The sequence below is a fragment of the Bos javanicus genome, chromosome 28, assembly GCF_032452875.1.
Source record: "Bos javanicus breed banteng chromosome 28, ARS-OSU_banteng_1.0, whole genome shotgun sequence".
NCBI lineage: Eukaryota > Metazoa > Chordata > Mammalia > Artiodactyla > Bovidae > Bos > Bos javanicus.
In genome coordinates this window covers 19,874,085-19,900,240 of record NC_083895.1, presented here as the reverse complement: position 1 = coordinate 19,900,240, position 26,156 = coordinate 19,874,085, and the positions used below count along the sequence as shown (strand labels likewise).

General features: G+C 41.7%; 1 protein-coding gene across 1 annotated transcript; it reads right to left on the bottom strand.

Moving 5' to 3' along the window:
• Positions 1-319: 319 nt before the first annotated feature.
• On the bottom strand, positions 320-26,156 carry ZNF365 (zinc finger protein 365). The gene is made up of 4 exons (XM_061405092.1): positions 25,414-26,156; positions 10,140-10,320; positions 3,832-3,869; positions 320-3,104 (listed from the first exon to the last, which is right to left on the bottom strand). Exons 1-4 carry the CDS (start codon positions 26,154-26,156, stop codon positions 2,849-2,851), a joined length of 1,218 nt encoding a protein of 405 aa, XP_061261076.1. The 3' UTR covers positions 320-2,848.

The following is a 26,156-nucleotide window of genomic DNA, read 5'->3' as shown; positions in this document are numbered from 1 at the left end:
CACACTGTGAAATCTGTTCATGGTTTTTGCTAAGAGCTGACAAGTTTAAAAATACATTGTAGGAAAATTACTCATGGTTGTGGAGGAAGATGGGAGAAAAGTGCCAAATGAGCTTTTAATGAGGACTTCTCAGTGTGAACATATGTAAAAAGAACCTTTGGATAGAGGCATTGTGATAAACAAAAATGATCCAGCTAAGCTCTTAAGAAAACTTACAGGTACAAGATCATGGTGTGTATATGTACAATGAACAGCTTATTCATGAAGAACCAGCTTGGCTCCCCAGAAACATTTCAGCTAGACAAAACATACCAACACATTAGTCATAAATATAGTTTTATTATTATAATATTTTATAATCTAAAAACCTTTATTTAAAATCCAGGAACAAATATTCCAACTTCCATACAACAAAATGACCCTGCAGAATACCGGAAAACAGTGTCTAAGTAGTCTGAACTTTTCAGTTAAGAATCTGTAACCTAGTTTTGGGAAAAGAGAATGAAAGCAGGTTGAAACAAAGACTTCCTCCTTACAAAACAAATAATAAAATTAGATCCATTCTTCAGTTTAAACTCTAACATGTTTTCCTAGAAAACTTTGGTGATTTCTGAAAAAGACCAACTCTGAGGTTGACTACCCATGAGCACAAAGAATGCATTTAAAAATAACACCCAAGTGGGACATGGCACAAGGCTCAGGCCATGGCAGGTAAATGGGATATCCCTTAGAATGAGGTGGCTCGCATGTTTCAAAACCAAATTTATGTCTCTAAGGAAGCACAATATACATAATGCATTTCCTTATATAAGGATCAGAATTTAGTTGCAACTTAAAAAAAGTTTAATATAATAAACCTTAAAATCATTTGTCTTGTATAATGTACACAGAGTAGATAGGGCATTACGGTGCTTTCTGAAGATCACTGGGTACCACTGTCAGAGAGAGCTGTCATGCCCTCAAGGCATATTAAATGAAAACTGAAAACGTAAGTTACATTAAATAAAATGGGAAAAAAATCTGGCTTATACTACCTTTAAAAGCAAACTACTGTCATTACACACACACATTATGGGACAAAGAGCATGCAATACAACAAACCAGTCAAATTTTTAGTATGTAAAAGGTAAGTGCAATCATGGTATATAAACATCAATAATAAATAACCTTGGAAGAGGTTAATTCTCCAAATAAACAGTTATTTTAACATTACAGTTTTTACCGTGTCATCCTAACAGTGATATTCACAGCAATGTTTTTTACCACTTGATAGCTGCCTATACACCACGTGAAGGGCCTATCCCCATGAGTTGAAAGTCAAGTGAAGATTCAAAAATCAACATTTTCACTATGATAGGCTCAAAGTATTTGTATAAATTACACTTTTCAATTTACTGGCATTTTACGTAATTGTTTTGTTACCTATTTTTAATGCACTGCTAATCTGATGCTTATTGCAGTAACAATCATAATCCTACTAATGTTAATTAGGTTAAGCTTTAATTTCTAAAATCAGAGAATTCAATTTACATGAACATATATAGTTTAAAAATCACCCACCACATACACCTTTTTCATGAGTATTTAAAAATAAATTATTAATATACTTGACATATACATTTTGTATTTGTTATATATATATTATATGTATATAGTTGTGGACATAACTGTTCTTGTTTCCAAAGGAATGTCAGCACTTATAAACTCTGCGGGAGACCTGATGATATTGCTAAATTTTAAAAAGTAACACAGAAATTTATTCTTGAAGAAAACTATAAAGCAGGAGGTTCATGACAGATGGTTCTTTATGGAAACAAAGGCCATTTTAGGGAGGCAGAGAGGGGAGGATGATTTCAGATTCTGGATCCCACATGCACTGTTTATTTCGGAAATCACTTTAGAAAGCCATATACAACAAATACATCAGGTACTCAGCTGAAAGGTAAGAACGTGTGTTTTAGTCATAAAATGGCACAGAAGCAGCAAGAGATGGAAAAGTCAGGCCAGCAAGGAGAAAGTCATGCCTATAGCTGACAGAGAGGCTGCTAATAAACCACCCCTCCCCCCCACCCCCCGGGGGAGCAGGTCTTAGGAAAGAGCTGAGTAACATCTGTGGTGTCTCCTGGGTGGCTCGCAATGCACTAACTGTGTAGTCCACTGGTATCTAACCTTTCTGACCCTGAACTGCTGACGGGTGCTGAGCATAAGGGTTTTACTGTCCTCCCCAACCTCAGCAGTATAAGCAGCTATTAAGATAGAGGCTGGCAGCACAGTCTTAGAGTGCAGAATACTCAGCCAAGGAAGAAAGCAGAGAGGCACCAAAATAAGAATGAACATGCATCCAGAGAAACAAAAAACCTGAATCGAACAAACTGGAAAACAGTCTGTCGAGATGACAACTGAAGTCTAATGGGATGAGTTCTTGAAGCAACCCAAAAACTGGAATCTCGATTAACCAGAATTTTCAGGGAAACAAGAAGCTTTATTTTGGAGGCTCCCAAATTAACTGACAGTGAGGTTAAAAACAAAAATATTTTTATTTCATAGAATTTTACTGGGCCAATTATTTTAAGAGCTGGAGCTAGCTTCATTTTACTAAAACTTTGGAATAAGACTGATTTCATTATTTTAAAAACAATTCTGTAATCTGCCTCCTGCTTCCAAAAGGGACTTGTAAAAAAGCCTGGTTCACCAAGATTCCCATTTGTTAAATTCTGGTTAATCCAGGTCAATGCCCACATTGACATGAAATATGTTTTATAATGCAGTATGTCCAAAAGGACACTACTGATGCCCCTAGAACACAATTCCCAAAGCCCAGTGCTGTGGTCCAGAACCACCCACCGTTTTAGATGATGTTCACGATGGCTGTTGGCTTTTTTTTGGCCATTTTGGGTCTGATGTTGCCTTTCCGGCCAAACCCCAGAGGCTCCCCTTTCTTTGCTGGTCTGCAGAGTTCTCTTGGTGACTCGGTCTGCTCATGCAGGGACTTAGCGGGCTGCACGCTGGCTCTGTCATCCTTGGCTTTTTTCATCCTTCCCTTTGGATGGAAATGGGTCTTGAGATCAGGGTGGTTATACACAGAATGCAGGTGCCCTCGGCTTCTACAGATGATTGTGGGAGGAGGTAGATAAGCAGAAAGATTTAAGTCTTTAATAGAATAAAAACTACTCATGGCACAATCACTTCTATGTGCTAAGGTGGCAGTAATGCTCCAGTAAAACAAGTAATATATTGTATACTGATACTTTTCCTTCCACATTGATATGATGGCCTTCATGAAAATGATCTCATGATACTAAATTCCCAGGGAGGTATTACTAGTCTTATTTACCAGTGATAGAACCTGAGGCATAGAAAACCTAAATGACTATCGAGGGTAACAAACAGTGGTCTATGGAGAAGATGAGACCAGAACCTAAACCTTTTGACTATTTAAGTGACTTCTAGGGGATTCAAACAAATCTGTAGTATAGCTATCATAAAGTATATGATTCACAGTATAAATTTATGTATAAAATATATATATATCAGTGTGCACACTACATTAATAGCACTATAGGGTTACTATGACTACACGATAGCACAATACGAGAAAGTTCTATTACACAATACTTTAAAAAGACTCCTGTAGTACTATCATACTGCCATATACTCATAGACCATTAGCATAAAAGTCACATCCACATTTTTAGAAAGGTAAATAAGCAGGTAAATTTTCACCTGAAGCTCTCAAATACATTTATATTATAGATACCATAAAAAGTGTAACAGGAAGGCATGTCATGCAAACATTAATCAAATGGTCTAAGTATAAAAAGATATACATACAGGCATTTGGGCTTCCTATTTGAGGAGATATCTGTAAGCTGAAGGAAAACAAGACAAAATATTACTTTCACTTAAAGGTTGGGTTTGGTTTTATAAAAATCCTCCTTATGTTTTTGAGAAACTGTATTCCCATTAAGGAAGCCAGTGACTGTTATCAGGAGCACAGCCCATGGCACCATCCATCACTGCAGTGAACAAGAACAGTTCGTGCTCAGCTCTGCTTACTCAGGAAGCCTCTGTGGCTCCCTGTTCTGAGAATTCCAAGAAGCCAGTATCAGCAGATCTCAAAAATTTCAAAAAGTTAAACAGCCCCTCAAGAGAACAACATTTGAAGAAACATGTTTTTAAAAACTGGAATGATGTGCCATTATTTCTCGATTGATTCAAGCTGTATTTGCAGCTAATTTACACAGCTATGACTGGTCACAGTGTATCAACTAAAGGGAAAATTGGCACAAATTTATTTATTGCCTAAAATACATCATTTCTAAAATGAGAGCACACAAAAACCCAACTCCACAACTGTCCTGAGGCCATCTATCATTGCGATAATTTTCCACTCTCATTGAAATATCTGCATGCACTTTTGTGGCTGGGCTCAGAATACCATTTGCAGAATAAATTGATAATTATCATTTTGTGTTCCAGATGTCACCAAACACTTTATAGGCAAGTGTATTTTCAGTGTATTCCCAAGCTTCAGTTCCCGACCTCCCGCATGCAGCCTTCAACTAAAAGAAGTGCTGTCACATTGACAGGCAGATTGACAGGAGAAGAGGGTGACAAAGAGAATGTGGAGAAAGGGCCATCCTGGCCCAGGATGGCCAACATCCACCCCTGCTATACTCAAGGCACCCAAAAAGCCAAGCCTGACAGAACAGGATCTTCCTCCAAGTTTTCTGTATGCAGCTTAAGCCGTAGACAGCAGCAAATCAGAAAGGGTTCTTAAACAGACTTCTTGGTGGCCAAGAAGGTGAGATAGAATTCCTGCCTTCTGCCTTGGGACACAATTGAATGTCACATTATTGCCAACCCTGTCCACGCTGGCTGGGTTTGGCATGGGATTAGTAAATTTGAACAGCAAAAGGCACCTTCCTTGCATGAGGGTCCTGAGGTCTTGTAATATACAAAGAAGGCCCCAGCAAACACCAGACTGGCAGCTTCTGGGAACTCTGGAGGCATCAGCATTTCTACTCTCTTTCCTCCAGTCCGCCCATACTCCCTGCTCCAATCAGTTGGGCTCCTTGAATGGATTCAGTGTCTCTATAAACTGTAAAAACTTACAGGGTTTTTCTTCCTTTAAATACTTCCCCACTTAAAAAAATCATTGTTATAGAGATATAACAAAATGTTTTCAACTTTATGTGTGTATGTAAACACATAATGTGATGATTTGCTGCATATGGGTACATAATTCCCTTTGGAATTTTATTCAAAAGTGTGTGTGTGTGTGTGTGTGTGTGCGTGCATGCACACGCGTTTGCGCACGCCCACACATACACACACACACACATGTTCCCTTACTGGGGAAAAGGCCAACAGTGATCTGACGGATTATGAGGTTTGTGGGTAGAGGTGGTGCCTGTGATAACGAATTTCCTCTGCTCTCCTCCCTGTGAACACAAGAGGCCAGTGTTCCTTCTGGATCCACAGCTGTAGGCAGATGGAAACGCTCTTCCCGCTCAGTCAATCCACCTACCTCCATTTTTTCCTGGTCCAACTACTCTGTCTTTTTATTTAGGGAGAGAAGGGTATGACAATAGGTATCAAGAGAGGCCCTGGTCAACATTTCTGGTTGAAAAAAATATAAATAACCTTGTACTGAGAGCCAATCTAAGTACTTCTAAAGCACAAACATGGTGTCTCAGGATATGACAGCTTTTGGGAAACTGGAAACCTAGCCCTCCTCCAACTTTCCTCTCTGTATATACCCAACTTTTTAGGCCAAAACCATGAATTTGTTCTTGACTCCTCAGTTTCCCTCACCAGCTAAATCTAATCCTTCATCCAGGCCAACTGGTCCTGTTAATTCTCCTCCAAGAACATACCCTATACCTTTTATTTCTACTTTGGCTCTACCTGAGCTGCTGTCCCCTCTCACCGGCCACAACATAACCCATGTCTTATTCTTGCATCCCTCCATCAGTTCCTCCACAGCGGCACAGTGGTTCTGCTAAAACATAGATCATCTCCTACTTAAAACCTTCCAATGGTTTTTCCCTACGTGTGATGGAACAGATCCACACTCCTTATATGACCAAGAAGCTCCTGCCTGATCTGGACCCCTCCTGCCTTTCCAACTTATCTCCCGCCACTCAAATGTGCCAAGCTTATTCCCTCCTGAGGCAGCTGCACTTTCTATTTCTCTGCCTAGAATGCTCCACTTCCAAATTTTCCAGAACTGCCTCCTTGCCATTTAGGTCACAGTGCAAATGCTGCCTTCTCAGCGGGGCTTTTCTCGAAAGCTTTTTGCTAAAGCTAAAGTGACCATCTCAAACGTGTCATCTTACTTTTTTCTTCATGGTAGTTATTCACTATACGGAATTATCTTCCTTATGTGTTTGCTTATTGTGTGTCCCTCCTCCCTGAGACCAGGGACCTCATCGATCTCGTTCACAGCAGTTTCATCAGCACCCAGTAAGCGCTGCGTCCCCAATAAATACGGTAAATGAATTACTGCTAGCACTAATTTAGCAACCTGCAGGAAATAAATGCAATGCTTAAAATAAGATTATCCAAGCTATTTCATGACCTTCTATTTGAGCAGGTCTGTGAGTAATTCTGGCAGATGGTATACTAGGTCACTTTGTGTCTAATTCGACAGCATGTTTCAGAGCATACAGACAAATTATCTGAGTAAGCACATTGCATTTTTAGAAATCAGCCAGGTGAAAAAGAACATAAATGCTCAAGGGGATTAATGCCGAAACATTATTTCAGAAAAGGCGCTAATTGTGAGGGGGAAGGAAATTTTTCTAGTGCACAAAAGAATCTTAAAGCTAGAAAGAATAGAGGTACACATCAATCTAAAGATGTCATTACTCTCTGGAGGGGTAATGAGAAAAAGAGGGAGGAGGAGAGAGGGAGGGAGGGAGGCAGGGAAGAAGGGAGATGAAGAGGCAGTGTTGTTTCTGCAGAGCAGCCTTGGTGGAAATGGGGAGAGCCGGCCAGGCTGGGGATGGCATTACCCACGGTTCTGGAGGAGGGAGTTTAGGTGCCGGGAGTTGAAATTTCTGCTCCATCCTGGGGTGCACCCGGGCAAGAAGCTCTCCCAGGCACAGCTGAGGCTCCAGAGGCCTGCACCTTCTCTAAGCTGAACCAAACAGGTTACTACAGATATGACCCATGGCTTATCCTGCTAAAAGCGTCCAAGTTCTTCCATGGCCAGACTGAGTAGTTAGATTACATCAAAGACATGGTAAATGTATTTTATTATGTAAAATAGACTAAGTTAAAAGGAAAAATGATTTTAGGATTCGTAGACTATCTCATAACATGGCACATTATGGCCCAAAGTAGAGTTGAGAGGACTATACGTGAAAACAGGGAAAACCACATCTGCCCATTCTTTCAGAAATCAAACATCTCATCCTTGACACCTCTCAGGGCGATGTGTCCTCCCTCCAAAGGTCAGCTTACCTCGCTACAGCCTGATCATGCCCTGCTTACAGACATCTCTCATTTCTAAATTCCCACTCAGTCTCAACTGTATTTTATTTGACTTGAATTAAGTTCTTTCCTATGTGGATTAAATCTGAAAAAGGCAGATGGTGTCATGTTTGGGACATAAAGAACAAAAACATAAATATTTACTATTACATGTCCTACCATATTTGTATGTACGTGTATACATATATGCATATATTTATGTGTACATGTGTGCATATATACATTATGTGTACCTACACACACGTATAGGAGAAGGCGACGGCACCCACTCCAGTACTCGTGCCTGGAAACTCCCATGGACGGAGGAGCCTGGTGGGCTGCAGTCCATGGGGTTGCTAAGAGTTGGACACGACTGAGCGACTTCACTTTCACTTTTCACTTTCATGCATTGGAGAGGGAACTGGCAACCCACTCCAGTATTCTTGCCTGGAGAATCCCATGGACGGAGGAGCCTGGTGGGCTGCAGTCCATGGGGGCGCTAAGAGTTGGACACAACTGAGCGACTTCACTTTCACTTTTCACTTTCATGCATTGGAGAGGGAACTGGCAACCCACTCCAGTGTTCTTGCCTGGAGAATCCCAGGGACAGGGGAGCCTGGTGGGCTGCCGTCTATGGGGTCACACAGAGTCGGACACGACTGAAGTGACTTAGCAGCAGCACACACACATATAATTTTATATCTATACATTTGACTACAAGAGCTGGGAGCTGTTTGACTTTTGATTATATGGTAAAGCAGGTAAGAACTAATGACTGGCTATGCCTTTTAAAAGGTGTTCAGTTTCCAAGCTGGAAAAGTAAAGTGAGCAGAGGAAGTGAACACAGAAATACAAATAAAGGCAAGAACTAATGGGCTTCCTTTCTCTCTCCTTGCCTTCTATTATTTTTCTCTTTCTTTAAGAACTTCTTAATTTTGTACAATAAAAATTTATACATTTCGTAGCTCTGCGTTACTTATAAGCCTAAGTACTGAAAATATTATGGCTACATTTTAATTTTAGAACTCCTAACCACCAAAGTCAGGTGATGATCAGAGAATCTAAGAAGTTTAAAGCCTTATAGAGCATCTAGTCCAAGTACTTCATTTTATAGAAGAATGATGGGCCCAGGAAGACAAACTGTCTCACCCAGTCAGAAGCAGGGTGGGAATGATCTAGAAGCCAGGCGGGCTCACCTCACATCTGGTCTCCATGATCTCACGCCACACCTCACTCCTGAGAGAGGGCAAAGTGGAAGGAAGAGGCAGGGAAGAGCTCAGAGTGTCCCTCTGTCTATGACTGGACTTGTAGTTTCCCAAGGAGGTGACTAGGGAACCAAGGAGGGGAATAAAGCTTCCTTCTCAGGAGACCACAGACACCCACCCACAAAATAACAAATATGTCAGGTAGCTAAAACTGCTTTGATGACAGTTACGGAAAGCTCATAGGCATAACACACTGACTTCCTTCCAATCTACTTTGTTCTCAACCGCTTGCACAGTTGCTTGCACAGGGGCTTGCACAACTGCACAGCTGTAAGGCTGAGTAAATGTTACTACAGTAAGCACAGTGTAAGTCTTCATTTCTTCCCTTCCTCCTTGTCTCTGTACTTTCCTGCTATCTGTGTCTCTCCCTCTGGTCTTCCTTCTTTATCCACCTGCCTTTCATTTCATTCCTTCTTTGTTTATTTAATCATGTTTCCTGTTAAATCTTGGCTTCCAGACTGCTCAGCCTAAATTTTTCAATCAACCAACAGCCACCTTACTAATCTTTTCCTCATTTCAGGGTTAGTAAAAGAATCTTTTTAAATCTTCTGAGAAGATGGTAAGCATAAATAGAATTCAATTGATAATGAAAATGTTATAAATAAACCACTTTAGGTTTTCAAAAATCCATTCTTTGGCTTTGTTGTTTATACCATCAAGGAAACTGTATGGGCGGTAAATGTGACCACCCACATCCCTCATCTGAAGTGTGCTTATTTGTAAACCACCCACCTCCCACCCACCCTCCAAAGAGTCCAGGCAACCTTGATCAAGCCACTTATGAGAGTTGGACCTTCATCTATACTCAGGGTTCTCATTTGGGCTCTGGGGGTTTAAGTCCCTGCAACCATATGTAAAATCATATGCAAAATCCTATTATAGAATACCATTTGGGAATTTTGCTTAGTCTTTTTAAAAATCTATTTAAAGAATCTTTCACCTAGAGAGAATACCAACAAGTGTTTTCCTTCCTAATAAGGGGGGAAAAAGTGATTAAATCTTTTGCTAACTAAGAAGCATGAAAGTTTTCAGACGATTCCTTGACGAGCTCAAAAACAGGATAATACTAATAACTTCCTATCCACCTGACACATGATTGGGACAGATGATTTCTTTGGATACTTCAAACTGTTACGCTGCAACATAAACGTATTTCTACCACCTCAGCCTGGTGTGGAGTTGGAGGTGAAGAACTGGAGACCAGGCATCCAGGGTCTCACTTACTCCCAAGTGTCCTAGGCTCACCTGTTCACTTCCGCGACACAGGTGTGGCTGGGGCCATGCTTTCAAATGATGCCTAGGAAATTCCTGCAAGTCATTCCCTAGCACCCTTTTCTTCTGTCCTTGACCCCACCCGTCGCATCACAACCCTCATGCCGGGCCTGCAGGACTCACCGCGTGCTCTCGGGGGTCCCCGCAGGGGCCGGCCCCCTGCCGGCTGTGGTAGTACTCCAGCTGCTTTTCCGCTAGCTCGACCCGGTGCAGCAGATTCTCTATGAAGTCCTGCAGCCGAGCTTTTCCTTGAACCTCCTTCTCAGCTGCTGTTTCCAGGAAATGGTTGAACGTAACCACCTCTCTGCAAGGCAAAAATGTCAGAACACAAAATGGAGAACTGAGACAGGAATTCATTCATTCCGTGAATATTTACCGAGAGCCTACCCTGTCAGGCACCGCCCTATGTAGTATGGCCGTGTGTGTTGTGCTCAGTCACTTCAGCTGTGTCTGACTCTTTGCGACCCCATGGACCACAGCCTGTCAGGCCCCCCTGTCTATGGGATTTTTCAGCAAGAATACTGGAGTGGGTTGTGAATTCATTCATTCAACTCATATTTACTGAGAGCCTACTATGTGTCAGGCACTGCCCTACATGGTATGGCCATAGCCATGATAAAAGACATAAAATTACATTTTAGTGATTGCATTGAGAGGTTACATTTTAGTAGAAGATAGTCACTATAAAATAAACATATGTGTCAGTTGGTGATTAGTGCTAAGGAGGAAATGGAAACTGGGTGTAAGGGGACAAAGACTGACAGAGGAAGGAAAGGAATAAGTGATACTGTAGACAGCAAAGACATCCACCTTTTGGATGGGGCAGCATTTGAATGGACACCAGGAAGCAAGCACAGCCGTGAAGACAGCTGGGAAGAGCAAGCCGGGTCCTTGGCGGGAACATGCAGAACGGTCTCAGGTACAGAGCAGATCGGGGAAGGGCGGATCAGCTGAGGCCGGGACCAGGTAGGGTCTCCCAGGTCAGCATGAGGACTCCAGATTTTATTATGAGACGGGAAACCACTGGCCGCTTCTGAGAAAAGTTCTGTCCTGTATTTTAAAAGTCTGGCTATTAGGGAAGAAAAGACTACAGGTAGGGAAGTATGGAAGCAAGATGCCACACTGAGCACCAGAACATATAAAATAGTCTATGCCCAATAGTATATTTTGAGCTAAGAATAAAACAGTCCAAGAACTGCCATCTTGAGTAGATCCAAGGTATGTTGAGGAAGCTACTATAGCTGACATAGGAGAAGCAACCTGCAGGCTGCCCCTCCCTAAAAAGTTGAGCAAAATACCTTCATCTACATAATTGATTGTGATTCACAAATCCAGAAAAATTTTAATAACTGTATTACTACTTTATATCTTATTTCTAATGCAAGTATGAAAATAATACTTCCCTGAGTTACAACTAAATAAGTTGTTTATTAAAAATTCGAACACATTAAATATATAATGAAAATATCACCTAAAATCCCATTATCCCAAGACCATCACCATTTACATTTGGTAATCGTCCTCACAAACATCTCTACAAATACACACACACACTAGTCAGCACCAACAGTAGGTACACAGTATCACAATTCTCTTATTTGATTTGCCTCACGCAATAACAAATCATGATCTTTCTGGCCATCCTCTTTGTATGTTTTGTCACACCCATTGGAGCAAATGACTTCAATAATTTCACTACCTGTTGGATACAATATTTATGTGTCTTTGAACTCTCAACCTTCAAGGAGTGGTCCCTCATTTTTCTGGCCATGTTCTACTCATGCAGAACCAAGATTCTAAAGAATCTGATCATTGTCCCCTAAACCTCTTTCATTTTAGATGAACAAATCCTATTTTTTTTTAAATCTAACCTCAGGCATTTGTTCTAGATAGTCAATTAAATTCTATTCCTTCTTTGAATCTTCTCGGCCTCTACTTGATTTTTATTTTCTGCTAAGCTCCATAATTTCTTGAGAGTACAACTTCATGGATGTTCAGCTCAGGAAGTTGGTGGTGACTTCCAACTCCTTTATTCTGTACAACTAGTCAGGTGGCCACTTTTACAATTAGTAATGATTTTTCTCTCACAAATATATTACATTATATTTTGCCATACTGAAAAGTTTCTGACACTTCCTACACAGTCAAGCATCTCTGCAAAACTTTCACAATTATATATTTATACAAACAGAAAAGAGACTGGTTCTAACAATGATTCACTCCAAATTACTGCTCGTCAAACTTGTTCTAGTTTCCTATCCAGATCAAATATAAACTCAGAGCCCATAAGAATTCCATTATCTTTCAGTAGCTAAGAAGTATTCACATATAAGAAGTAAGAGTCCTTTTGGAAAGTTCTCTTTTGTAATTAAGTTCCAATTCTATTTCCAGATGTTTCCCATGAGCCCTGAATATAAGATGTACACTTTCAAAGCTGTTCAAGCCACAGAGAGACGCCAATTTTCAAGTTCTGCTGTCATTTGCCTTTGCTCTGCCTCCTAGGTGAGTCACAAAACCCCTAACCAGCAGCAAAACAGTGAGGGTCCATCCAGGTGTCACATGCAGCCCTGTCATGGTCCTTAGTTATAGTAGAGAACCTTTGGATGGAACATCTTCATACGGCTCAAAAGCACCACCAAAAACAAAGCCCAGGAAATGGCTACTCCTTCCTCTTTCCAAAATCACGGCTTCAATTTATGTGGAATCAAGCCCGTAATAAAGAGTCCTCTAGAAAGAGAGTGATATTCAGGATAACTGACTCTTGAAGCATCTCCACACTGGTACTTAAAGGAGAAACAACCAGAAACCCACAACCCTCTTGCCCACCAAAACCAAAAACGTAGAAAAAAGAGCCAGTGTATTTTTTCAGTTTATTTTGGTTTAAATATTTACTATATTTATCTCATTACAGAAGTATTTCACATTTATTATGAGAAATATAAAAAGTGATCTATGGAAGACCCAACTGAGCAGAAGCTCAATCACCTTTTCACTGTAACTCCATCATTCAATACATGACACATAATACTCAATAAATATTTATCGTAATCAATGTTTAAAAAGGACAAAGAAGAAACAAAATGTGACCCATAGTCCCATAACCCAGAGGTCACTACTGTCAAGATTCTGGTGTACTTTTTCCAGTCTTTTTTTTTTTTTCCTGCGCATATTTACTATTCTTGGGCTCTCAGGCTATACAGTTTAGAGTATAAGACATCAGTATTTGACAGCTTAATCCCACAGGATCAACATCTCAAAAGCAAGAAAACAAATCTGAATGCACTGCAGCTTATGATTGCGGCTGTATTTTTACATCATGTGATGTTTTATAACTGGTTCCATATGAAACTTTTTTATTTCATATAAAAGTTTTTAAAACATTAATGCCACTAGTTGATTATGTAGTGTTATGTCATGTTGTAAAAAAGAAGCATCTTTTTCTAACCTCCCTCATCCAATTATCTTGTGCCCTAAAGCTAAGACATTAATACACTTTTTTCCAAACAACCTGGCATCAATACTAACCTAATTTCAGTTTATGGATGTTTCACATCAACTAAGAAAAAAAAAAAAAACCAGTGATGATTTAATTCTAAAAGAGAAGTTACACGAGAAAAGGGCTGGAGAAGTTCATCATACTGAGACTGTGTTTGGGTATCTGTATTAGATAAAAACAGGAATAAAAGCTGGTGATTAACAGTGGAATAATATGTGTGCACATATTCACATCCCCCTTTTCACATCCTGTTCAGTCTGGATTAACAATATCCAGAAACACCTATTTCCCCAAGGAATCTTGTGAACTTCCTGAATGAAAGAGAAAGAGCTTTAACTACTTTGCATTTGTGCTTTTTAAAATAATTATACTCCTAACAGTAAAATATCCATTCAAAGTGCAAGGCAGACCAATGGATTTCAATGGAGGGGAGGAGGAAATGTTTGTTCACTGGTGTGGTTTCAGATTCCACACTGCAATTAACCTTTGAGAAACTACCAATTGTCAAGCTTTGGCACAGTATCAGAGCAGAATAGCCACCATTCTCTAAAAGGCTATTAACGTACCTCTCCACTTTCCTACTACCTATCTGTGTGAGACTAGATTTCCTTCAGCTACTTCAACCAAAACAACAAATTTGCAACAGATTAAAGGCAGAACTAAGGAAGTTCAGCTGCCTCCTGTTAAGCCAGACATTAAAAGTATTTCCAAAATTTCGAAAACAAAACCATTCTTTTCACTAAATTGTTTTTGGGAAAATTGTTCTTTTTTGAAATATTTTCATTGTGTTAAACAAGTAATGGATTTAATATTGTTATTTTTATATGAATTAATAACTATCCTTTTTACTTCACTAAATTTTAATTTTTAATATAGTAAACCTTGATAGATAAAACCTCCACAGAGAAAAGTTTCTTGGGGTCCTCAGATTTTTTAGGAGTGTAGGGGGAACTAAAGCCAAAGAGTTTGAGAACTGCTGCCATACCATGTACAGTGCAGTTCAGTTCAGTCGCTCAGTCATATCCGACTCTTTGCGACCCCATGGACTGAAGAACGCCAGGCCTCCCTGTCCATCACCAACTCCCGGAGTTTACTCAAACTCCTGTTCATTGAGTCAGTGATACCATCCAACCATCTCATCCTCAGTCATCCCCTTCTCCTCCTACCTTCAAACTTTCCCAGCATCAGGGTCTTTTCAAAAGACTCAGCTCTTTGCATCATGTGGCCAAAGTATTGGAGTTTCAGCTTCAACATCAGTCCTTCCAATGAATATTCAGGACGGATTTCCTTTAGGATTGACTGGTTGGATCTCCATGCAGTCCAAGGGACTCTCAAGAGTCTTCTCCAACACCACAGTTCAAAAGCATCAATTCTTCGGTGCTCAGCTTTCTTTATAGCCCAACTCTCACATCCATACATGACTACTGGAAAAACCATTGCTTTGACTAGATGCACCTTTCTTGGCAAAGTAATGTGTCTGCTTTTTAATATGCTGTCCAGGTTGGTCATAACTTTTCTTCCAAGGAGTAACAGTCTTTTTATTTCATGGCTGCAGTCATCATCTGCAGTGATTTTGGAGCCCCCCAAAATAAAGTCTCACTGTTTCCACTGTTTATCCATCTATTTGCCATGAAGTGATGGGACTGGATGCCATGATTTTTGTTTTCTGAATGTTGAGCTTTAAGCCAACTTTTTCAACCTCCTCTTTCACTATCATCAAGAGGCTCTTTAGTTCTTCACTTTCTGCCATAAGGGTGGTGTCATCTGCATATCTGAGGTTATTGATATTTCTCCCAGCAATCTTGATTCCAGCTTGTGCTTCATCCAGCCCAGCGTTTCTCATGATGTACTCTGCATAGAATTTAAATAAGCAGGGTGACAATATACAGCCTTGACGTACTCCTTTTCCTATTTGGAACTAGTTCGTTGATCCATGTCCAGCTCTAACTGTTGCTTCCTGACCTGCATACAGATTTCTCAAGAGGCAGGTCAGGTGGTCTGGTATTCAGAATTTTCCACAGTTTATTGTGATCCACATAGTCAAAGGCTTTGGCATAGTCAATAAAGCAGACATAGATGTTTTTCTGGAACTCTCTTGCTTTTTCTATGATCCAGTGGATGCTGGCAATATGATCTCTGTTCTCTTCCTTTTCTAAAACCAGCTTGAACATCTGGAAGTTCATGGTTCACGTATTGTTGAAGCCTGGCTTGGAGAATTTTGAGCATTACTTTACTAGTGTATGAGATGAGTGCAATTGTGTGGTAGTTTGAGCATTCTTTGGCATTGCCTTTCTTTGGGATTGGAATGAAAACTGACCTTTCCCAGTCCTGTGGCCACTGCTGAGTTTTCCAAATTTGCTGGCATATTGAGTGCAACACTTTCACAGCATTATCTTTTAGGATTTGAAATAGCTCAACTGGAATTCTATCACCTCCACTAGCTTTGTTGGTAGTGAGGCTTCATAAGGCCCACTTGACTTCACATTCCAGGATGTCTGGCTCTAGGTCAGTGATCACACCATCGTGATTATCTTGGTCGTGAAGATCTTTTTTGTACAGTTCTTCTGTGTTCTTGCCACCTCTTCTTAATATCCTCTGCTTCTGTTAGGTCCATACCATTTCTGTCCTTTACTGAGCCCATCTTTGCATGAAATATTCTCTTGCTATCTCGAATTTTCTTGAAGAGATCTCTAGTCTTTCCCATTCTATCATTTTCTTCTATTTCTCTGCACTGATCACTGAGGAAGGGTTTCTTATCTCTTCTTGCTATTCTTTGGAACTCTGCATTCAGATGCTTATATCTTTCCTTTTCTCCTTTGCTTTTCACTTCTCTTCTTTTCACAGCTATTTGTAAGGCCTCCTCAAACAACCATTTTGCCTTTTTGCATTTCTTTTTCTTGGGGATGGCCTTGATCCCTGTCTCCTGTACAATGTCACAAACCTCTGTCCATAGTTCATCAGGCACTCTATCAGATCTAGTCCCTTAAATCTACTTCTCACTTCACTGTATAATCATTAAGGATTTGTTTTAGGTCATACCTGAATGGTCTAGTGGTTTTCCCTGCTTTCTTCAATTTAAGCCTGAATTTGGCAATACCATGTACAGTGCACGCTAAGTCACTTCACTCGTGTCCGACTCTTTGTGACCCTATGGACTGTAGCCCACCAGGCTCTTATGTCCACTGGAATTCTCCAGGCAAGAGTACTGGAGTGGGTTACCATTTCCTTCTCCAGCAGACCTTCCCAATCGAGGGACTGACCCTGCATCTCTTACGTCTCCTGCATTGGCAGGTGGGTTCTTTACTACTAGCGCCACCTGGGAAGCCCTACCATATACACAGAGATCCTAAATCTCAGAACTCAGATGAGGGTGGACAACACAGGCTAGAACCCTGTACAGTGCAGCCAGAATCCCTAAATTTATTTACTCCACTATTCAGTAACTCAGCAAACATTTACTGAATGCTACCAGGTTTGGGATTAGTGCAACAGCACTTATGAACCAGTGGCCGTCCTCATGAAGCTTACTGTCTAACCCAAGGGTCAGCCAACTTTTTCTGTAAAGGGCCAGGAAGTAAATATTTTAACCTCTGCAGTTCATATGGTCTCTGTTGCAAGTATTCAAGTCTGCCTAGCACAAAAGAGCCACAGAGGCTGTGTAACAATAAAACTTCATTTATGGACACTGAATTTTGAATTTCATATAATTTTCAAATGTCATGAATTATTATTTGCCTTTTGAATTTTTTTCAAGCATTCAAAAAAAAAAAAAAAAAACACCAAACTATTCTTAGCACAGGGGCTCCACAAAAGCAGGTGGTGGGCTGGATCCAGCTGTGGTAAGGCAGACTCCCCACAGAGTAGGGACGCAGACATTAAAAGAAACAAACATGAAGTTACAAAGCTGAATGTGACTAAGAAAAAGAGTAACAACATGATGCTATCAGAAAGCAGAGTAAAAGATGTGTGGTTTTAAGTTCTCAATACTGACTCAGAATACAGTGCAAAGGTGGAAGGCAGATGAGAAGATAAGGGCAAACCTGAAATTCAACCCAGGTGTGGGTGCAGACCAGCTCTGGGAAAATTAACTGATTCTAAGCTGCTTCCAGCCCTATTTTTGACTTATTATTTATTTTTTTTAAAGGTTAAATATGATTGAAATCAAGGTTTTAAGCTTCAACGGAGAATACTTTTATTTAAAGCAATATCTGATACTAAAGGAAAAAGATACCAGTATACAGTACAAGAAACTGGCCTGAAGCTCGTTATCATGCTGAATGATTTGCAGACCTAGAAATCTGTCAGTATCCTGAGATGCACAGGTATACAGAAAAAGTCTAGAAGGAGGCATGAAGGGAAAAAGCCCCTTCAGTACAAAATTTTATTTAGAAGGAAATATCTGTTCACTCATGCACTCATTCATTTGCAGGATAGCTATAAGCTCTAAAACACAGGTCATACTTCATTTTATTACAGAATGAATCCCTTCAGTTACTTCTTCAGAAGTAGGTTACTACTACTACTACTAAGTCACTTTAGTCGTGTCCAACTCTGTGCGACCCCATAGACAGCAGCCCACCCGGCTCCTCCGTCCCTGGGATTCTCCAGGCAAGAACACTGGAGTGGGTTGCCATTGCCTTCTCCAATGCATGAAAGTGAAAAGTGAAAGTGAAGTCGCTCAGTCGTGTCCGACTCTCAGCGACCCCATAGACTGCAGCCTTCCAGGCTCCTCCGTCCATGGGATTTTCCAGGCAAGAGTACTGGAGTGGGGTGCCATTGCCTTCTCCGTCAGAAGTAGGTTACAGACAGGTTAATTTCAGAAAAATCAAAGATACACTGTCTAGAAGCAGGTGGAGAGACAGAGCGAAATGCATGTGAACGCTCCGTGGTGTTCACTGCGGTTTTACACTGGCAGTGAACCGTGCATTGTTACTGAGGGACGGCACACTGATCATATCACCCACTGTAATCTACTGTCAACAAACCACTTCCAGCTTTCACGGCCATCCTGTGAGCCTTTGGTTCACCTCGGGCCTCATCAAGGCACATCACCTCCTCTCTGCTCCAGCATTAGTTCACTCCCCTCAGCCTCCAAGCCAGATGCTTACTTCTGCACACGCTGTTCCCTCCACCAGGGTCCCTTCACAAGCCCCCTCTTAATGATCCTTCTAGCCTCAGGCTCCCAACAGGCCGGCCCCTAGACGTGGGCGAGGCGATCTGCTGTGTTCTCCCGCAGAACCTGGTAGCCTGCCACACCACACTCCAGGGACTAGTGTGCCATCGACACCATCAACCACAAAACCAGGGACTTCGGGGTCCTGGCCTGCCTCTTCACTGCGACTCCCACAGCCCCTAGCGTGACACCAGAACACATCAGGATCTCCACAAACTTCTGCTGAATGCGTGAAATGTGTTATTAATAACTCCATCTTTAGTCAAAAATCTTGAACTGACTAAAAGATTCTGAGGTTTGTTTGTCTCTTTTGCCAGACAATTATTGGGCCATAAAACAAGTAAGTGACCTACAACAAAGGTACCTGCTACAGAAATAGAGGTGGGATCTAAAATTGATGCCTCTTTTCTATTCTTAAACAACACTTTAACAGCTTCCATCCCAAGGGCAAAGCTCTACCCCGTTATTTAAATTTCATTTTGCATTACTGATTTATGAACCTCTTCAGAGTATACGAAACGGTAAAAATACCCCTGGTTAAAAATAGCCTAGCTATTGATCACAGAGCACCTCAGACAGACTGTAATGTCACCCATGAGGCAAATCCTAAAACTAGAGCCAACTGCCTCCGAGTGCTGGAAGCCTGGCTGCTCACTCAGAGCTCGGGGTCAGCTCCTGTGTCCCTGGAGGGGCCCACAAGGTGGAATCCACACCTGCTACACGTCAGGAGCCACATCACACTTCCACTCGGGTCAGCCCTTTGCCTCATCTTTCTTTCATGACCTCCTGGAACACACCAAAAAGAATACAATTCTAATTAAGGACTTAAAAAAAAAATAAGAAGAAAATCAAATTATTCTTATTTGCTCTAAATAGATCAAAACCACATCCTAAGCCCCTCAGTCCAGACAGAGAGGGGGGAAGGGGAAGGGAGGACGGACATGAGAGAGACACATAAGGGGCTCCACAAATTTCTGCTGAATGCATGAAATGTGTTATTAATAACTCCATCTTTAGTCAAAAATCTGTAACTGACTAAAAGATTCTGAGGTTTCTTTGTCTCTTTTTCCAGACAAGTACTGGGGCATAAAACAAGTAAGTGACCCACAACAAAGGTACCTACTACAGAAATAGAGGTGGGATCTCTTTTACAAAATTTGAAAATTTTGGGGGGGGGTCTCCAAATTTTATCAGAGATCTAAGAGGGCATGTTTGACATCCTGTTTTTTCCTACATTAGTCTGTAAGTCTGCATGGAGCACAGCCTGTATAGGGAGGACTCCATTCAAATAAATGCATTAAAACATGGAGCAGACACCTCGCTGTTCCACTGAACTCTCCACCTAACGTGAATTTTCTAAGCCTGCTTCCTAGCTATGGGTCAGTCTGGAGACCAAGTTGCCGGCTCACTGCTTTAGTTGATCAAAGATGGGAAAGTGGGTTCAGTTGTGCAAAGGAAGTTACCAAGTCAAACTTGTCTTTCAAAGGACAGCATTCGACAGCCAGCTCTGGATAGAAACCTAAATGGACATTCCTAGCTCAAGCCACCCCTGGGATGTCTCTTTTAACACACCCCTCATGATGTTTAATGTCTGACTTATCTGCTCATCTACTCCTGTCATAGAAGCAGGAACTGGACTCCTTTGGTTATCACTGTATGACCAGAACCCAGAACAGTACCTGGCACTCAGTAGGCACTCAATAAAGAGTTGTCTTCTGGCCGACACCAGCCTGGGAACAGGACAAATGACGAAGGAAGAAAGTAAAGGTCATATCTATGGCAGCTTGCAAGGGAGGAGTATGGAACGACATGGAACTACAAAGAGTCCCCCTCACTGCCATCCAAGGCTGGCAGTGGCACACACTCCACCCTGACTGGGCATGAACATCTAGAGGGCCACGTTCACAGCCCTTGTTGGAAGCTAGAAGTCCTGAGCTGATGTTCCAGGAGCTTCATATCATAACTATACTGATGATGCCGCCATTCCCCATTTCCCAACACTTCTGATGCTAAATGATGTCACCATGCCAGGCCTCTCAACACAGCAGAGAAGTAAGCCCATTCCAAAACAGGCCAGATTTAGTATTACCTAAGTCTTGATGCTCTGGGCAAATAACCCATCTTCAAAAGTCTGGCTGAGTGAATTAATGGAAAAGGCACTCAGCAAAGAGACAAGAAATTCGGGTTCCCATTTCAGGTTTGTTACTAAATTTTTGTCCCTGTCATTCTACTGTTTCAGGCGTTATTTCTGACATGTGTAAAATGAACATGGTTTCTTTCCAGAACGGAAAGTACACAGTCCCCTCGGGGTTCATCTCTAATAGTCACCTCTCTGATGTCCTTCAATGTCACTGTCCTCCGACTACCAGTGCAAATCCCACCTTTCCTCCTCACTCTTCAGTGTGGCCTCAACACAAGGGAAAACCCTTTCTCCAATGTTCATCAGCTTGAAACCGTGGTTTGTATTTAAGCAGTGAGTTTGAACATGGGTACGACTTATTCTTCCTATGTAGTGTGGAAGCTTCTTAGGGAAAAGGACCAAGAATGTTATGCGTTCCCCCCGCCCCCACACCACACACACACCTAGCACAGCGCTGGGCACATCACAGGTGCTCAGGCAGGGCTTTCCAACCTTGCCAGCACCTGAGTATGCAAGTAAATTTAGGATTACTGCTACTACACTGATGTCCTCTGAACCCCAGGTAACCAAATCGGCCAGGAGTCAGCTACAATCCAATCCATGTCTATCTTTCTAATTAAGGGATACCCTACTGCAAGGCTGGCCAGGGTCGATTTACCTGATCATGGACAGTGCTACCTACAAGCTCTAAATATTCTGGGACAAGTAAATACAGTATCTGTTTGCATAAGACTTTTAAAATTGCACAGACTGAAAACAATGGGCAGTTTCTTTCTCGGATGTGCACTCCAGAAACAGAGATACCTCTCTGTGGAGGTACAATGAGACTCGCACAAAAGTGCAAAACTCTGCCAATTCAAACAATCTCTTACACAGCATATAGATGACTTCTATATCCAAGCTGGTTCAGCCTATAGATGGCCTCAAGGCAGAATCAGCCCTTAAGTCTTTTATTTCAGTATGAAGAAAAGGATTTTTTTTTTTTTTTTTTTTTTACTTCAGCCATGCTGCACGGCTTGTGAGATCTTAGTTCCCAAACACAGACCAGAAATGGAATTGTGCCCTGTGCAGTGGAAGTCCGGTGTTTTAACCACTGGACTACCAGGTAAGTCCCAAAAAGGATTTTAAAGTTGAGGGGGAAATCCATAATCAAGAGAACCTCATGAAAATGTCAAAATACTAGAAGTCTGCTTATTTTTTAAACCAAATCTACCATCTGTATCTTAAAGGGTCCCCGGAGTTTAAGTCAATTTCAAATGGGACTGTAACAACCTACTTTTTCTCACAAATGAGCCTCGAGAGCTGAGGAGACGTGGGTTCGATCCCTGGGTTGGGAAGATTTCCCTGAAGGAGGACATGGCAACCTACTCCAGTATTCTGAGCTGGGAAATCCTATGGACAGAGGAGCCTGGCAGGCTATAGTCCATGAGGTTTCGAGAGTTGGAGACTTAGTGAACAAACAATAACAACAACAAACAGGAGAGCACAGCTCCTGATGTGTTTGTTGGGCAGGCAGGGCCTTCCGTACCTGAAAGGTCACCTCTTTTCTTTGGTGGAAGCCACAGCACTGGAAGGGAGTGGTGAGGGGGGAAGGAGCGTGGCTCAGCCAGGCTCATCTGGTCAGTCACCCTGGCATGACAAATGGACAGCTGGCCTGCTCTGCTCCCCACCCTGGGGTGGGGGTGGGGCTAGCTCTAGCCACCGAGGCTGCTGGCTACAGTCGCTCTCTCAGACCAAGAGCTCCACTGTCCTTCCTGGAAAGAACACTCTTTCAGTCCTATTTTATGTACAGAAAGAGTGATTATTTGAGGCATGAATACAGAAATTAATGGGACAGGCCAAACGAATGCGTAACAAAATGAAGACTTTGTTTATCTTATGTTTAAAAGTTTAAGGCAGTTTCACTACATTTTCACTTAAAGTGGTTTTTGTTCCGTTTTTGTCACTGCTGTTTTTCCCCTGGTAGTCCAAAAATGTCATACTAAAACTCAACTCATAATTTATCCTTAGGTATACACCCCAAAATGTGAACAAAGATACATGTACAAGGACATTAACTGAGACATTACTTTTTAATACCAGGAAAATGGAACAAAACCCAGGTACTCCTCAGTAGCAAACAGATTAGAACAGTATGTGTCATGATTCCACTGGGAAAAGACAGTAACTCTATATGTGCACATAGAGTACCCATGACTGTATGCATGCAGGAAAGGTCCATAAGGATATCCACTGACCTAAACAGTGGCTGTCTCCAGAGAATGGGGAGGGGGATACCTGAAGAGGAGGGAGGACTTTAACACATACAATTTTGCCCTGTTAAATCTTATTTTTACGAATATATTTAGTTTTCTAATTGGTCCTCTGGTAACAGCACTGGATTAACCATATATAACATATTATCACTGCTGATTCATGCGTGGCCCACTTTTATTGAAGTTATTTGACCAGTGATTTTTCTAATAATAAAGCACCCTCGAACACAAAATGAAAGTTAGATCCTTGACAATAACCTGCTGCTGCTAAGTCACTTCAGTCGTGTCCGACTCTGTGTGACCCCATAGACGGCAGCCCACCAGGCTCCCCCGTCCATGGGATTCTCCAGGCAAGAACACTGGAGTGGGTTGCCATTTCCTTCTCCAGTGTTTTGATATTTGGCAAAACTAATACAATTATGTAAAGTTTAAAAATAAAATAAAATTAAAAAAAAAAAAAAAAGAAAGTGAAAAGTGAAAATGAAGTCGCTCAGTCGGGTCCAACCCTCAGCGACCCCATGGACTGCAGCCTTCCAGGCTCCTCTGCCCACGGGATTTTCCAGGCAGGAGTACTGGAGTGGGGTGCCATTGCCTTCTCCGACAATAACCCAGATCTAACCATATGCTCCTCCCTACCATCGTATTGTTTTCCCATGCTCCAGGCAACCACCACCCCAAAGCCCATCTCCCTTATTACTTGTGTACTTAATAAATAAAACATGACAAATAAATAAATGCACACAATTAATTTGGTTGCCTTTTAAACTGACTGCTCTTCCACCAAACAGAAATGTCACAAATTTAGCTCCACGCTCTTCTCTGCACATAAAGCAATGCCATCTGCCGTTTCCTCAGTGGTGCAGTGTTACTCACCCTTGGTGCTACAGCAAGTCAAGGCACTAACTTCCCACCAGGAAATACCAAGAGCCAAGAGCGAGACATTTTTCAAAGGAGATCATTTCCATAGGAGTAAAGTAAATCAGTGGCTGATTCAAATCTGTCCTCACCACATGATTTAAAAAAAGTATCTAGTTGAGCAGTGCAGGCTTTTTCTCCAGGCAGGCGGTAAGCATTTAGTAATAGCAAGTGATGATCTCTTTAATACATAGGATTTCTCAGCCTCTTACCAAGTGGAGGAAGCTTTTAAATTAAATGTAATTACTACATTTTAAGAGACAACACCAGATAGAAGAGTGCCAGAGGACAAAGAAAGCATGAAATTAAGTCAATCTGTATAGCACACCTCAAATTATTTGAAAACCTTCCTTTTAGGCTGTTTCAGTCAATCAATTTTTACTTCCTTTGGTTCTATGAATTCTGAGCCTCCACTTAAAATTAAACCCAACATTCTGCATTTGGGATATAACACTGCATTGTTACATATACTTTTCTAGTTTGAGATGAATCCATACTTATTGATAAGGAAATGCTTTTCCAAGTATGATAATTTTTAAACTAACAGCTTCTCCAATCACCTGTAATTTGTAAAAACCAGCGTCAACTCTGCAAGCAGGCATGACTAAGTCTAGTATTTTACAAAAAGAAAATTCTCAAACTTAAATCATAAAAGTATGGCAATCTCAGATGCTTCCTCTGGGTTCCCTAATGTCTGCTTCTTTGAAATAAAAATTATTATTAATAGATTCTCAGCTACTAATATTTAATTAACACAGACAGGTAATACAAAATGGCTAAGAAGCAAAAATTATTTATATTTAGACCATATTGGAGAAGGAAATGGCAACCCACTCCAGTGTTCTTGTCTGGAGAATCCCAGGGATGGGGGAGCTTGGTAGGCTGCCATCTATGGGGTCGCACAGAGTCAGACACGACTGAAGCGACTTAGCAGCAACAGCAGACTATATTTTTATATTTGAATAAGACAACATCTCATGTTCTTGATTTTATTACATGGAGTTGTCAATAAGACAGGGTGCCCAGCACTCCCTTTCTGCCTTCCCATTCAACTCAACACCCCTATCCCCCCACCCCCTACTCCCCTCACACACACACACACACACACATACACCAGGAATGGATCCCACCATGGACAGAGGACACTTGTAGTAGACATTTGTAATGTCTACAGTTTCTAAGGTGAGAAGGAATACAATATTTCAACTTTCAGGTTGCTGAGCTGGAGGCCATAGCAGAGACGGTAAACTGTACTAAAAGTCTTGAGTCTCCCACATTCAACTATATCAATGGGAGACTGCAGCAAGGTACCTGCAAGCAATTAAAACCAAACTATGCTTCACACTTGAGTGTAACGTGGGAGTGGGTGGGAAGTGTCTAAAGCAAGGGGGTTAGCATCCATTTTCAACGCCACTTACTCTTCTTTCCTGAGAAGCTCCTCTTCGGATTCCGTCAGGCGTTGCCTCAGGGCTGCGATCATCTCCACCGCCACATCCACCTGTCTGTTCAGGGCTCGCTCTCGTCTCTGAACTTCCTGCTTCTTCTGCGTCAGTTGCACAAATGCCGCCCGAACTTCCAACAGTTCAGCAGTTTTCTGGGCCAGTTCTTTGGTGAGTTTATCAATCCTCTTCTCTATGGTCCTGTCCACAGCCTCGACCATCCGACTGAACTTTTCTCTGACATGTGCCTCGAAAGCTGCTTTGGTGTCTGGGGCAGGAAGGCCTGGACTGGCCCTCGGGGCATCCGGCGAGTCTGCACGTAGGTCTACTGTAGTGTAGGTCTGCACGTACGACACAGGCCTCTCTGCCACCATCTCGAATGGCTTCCTGTCCTTGGAGTGTTCGTGCGAAATACTATACAAGTTAACATAGCTCGGTTTCTGCTTTACTATGTTGCCACAGCTCTGCAATTTTCCCTGTTTCGGGGGTTCGGAGGAAGTGACCAGGTCTGTGTCTTTGAGGGATGGAAAGAGGCTGCATTTTGTCAAGAGGGTTCTCTCCTGGTAGCTGTGACTAAATTCCAGATGGGCCCTCAACGAGGACAGGCTTCTAAATCTGGTATGGTCCCCACACCTCGGGCAACGGAAGGGCAGGCACACAGCGACATTCTCAAAGGACTCCTGCCAGGGGTATCTGCTTTCCTCAAAGGCCTTCTGTTGCAT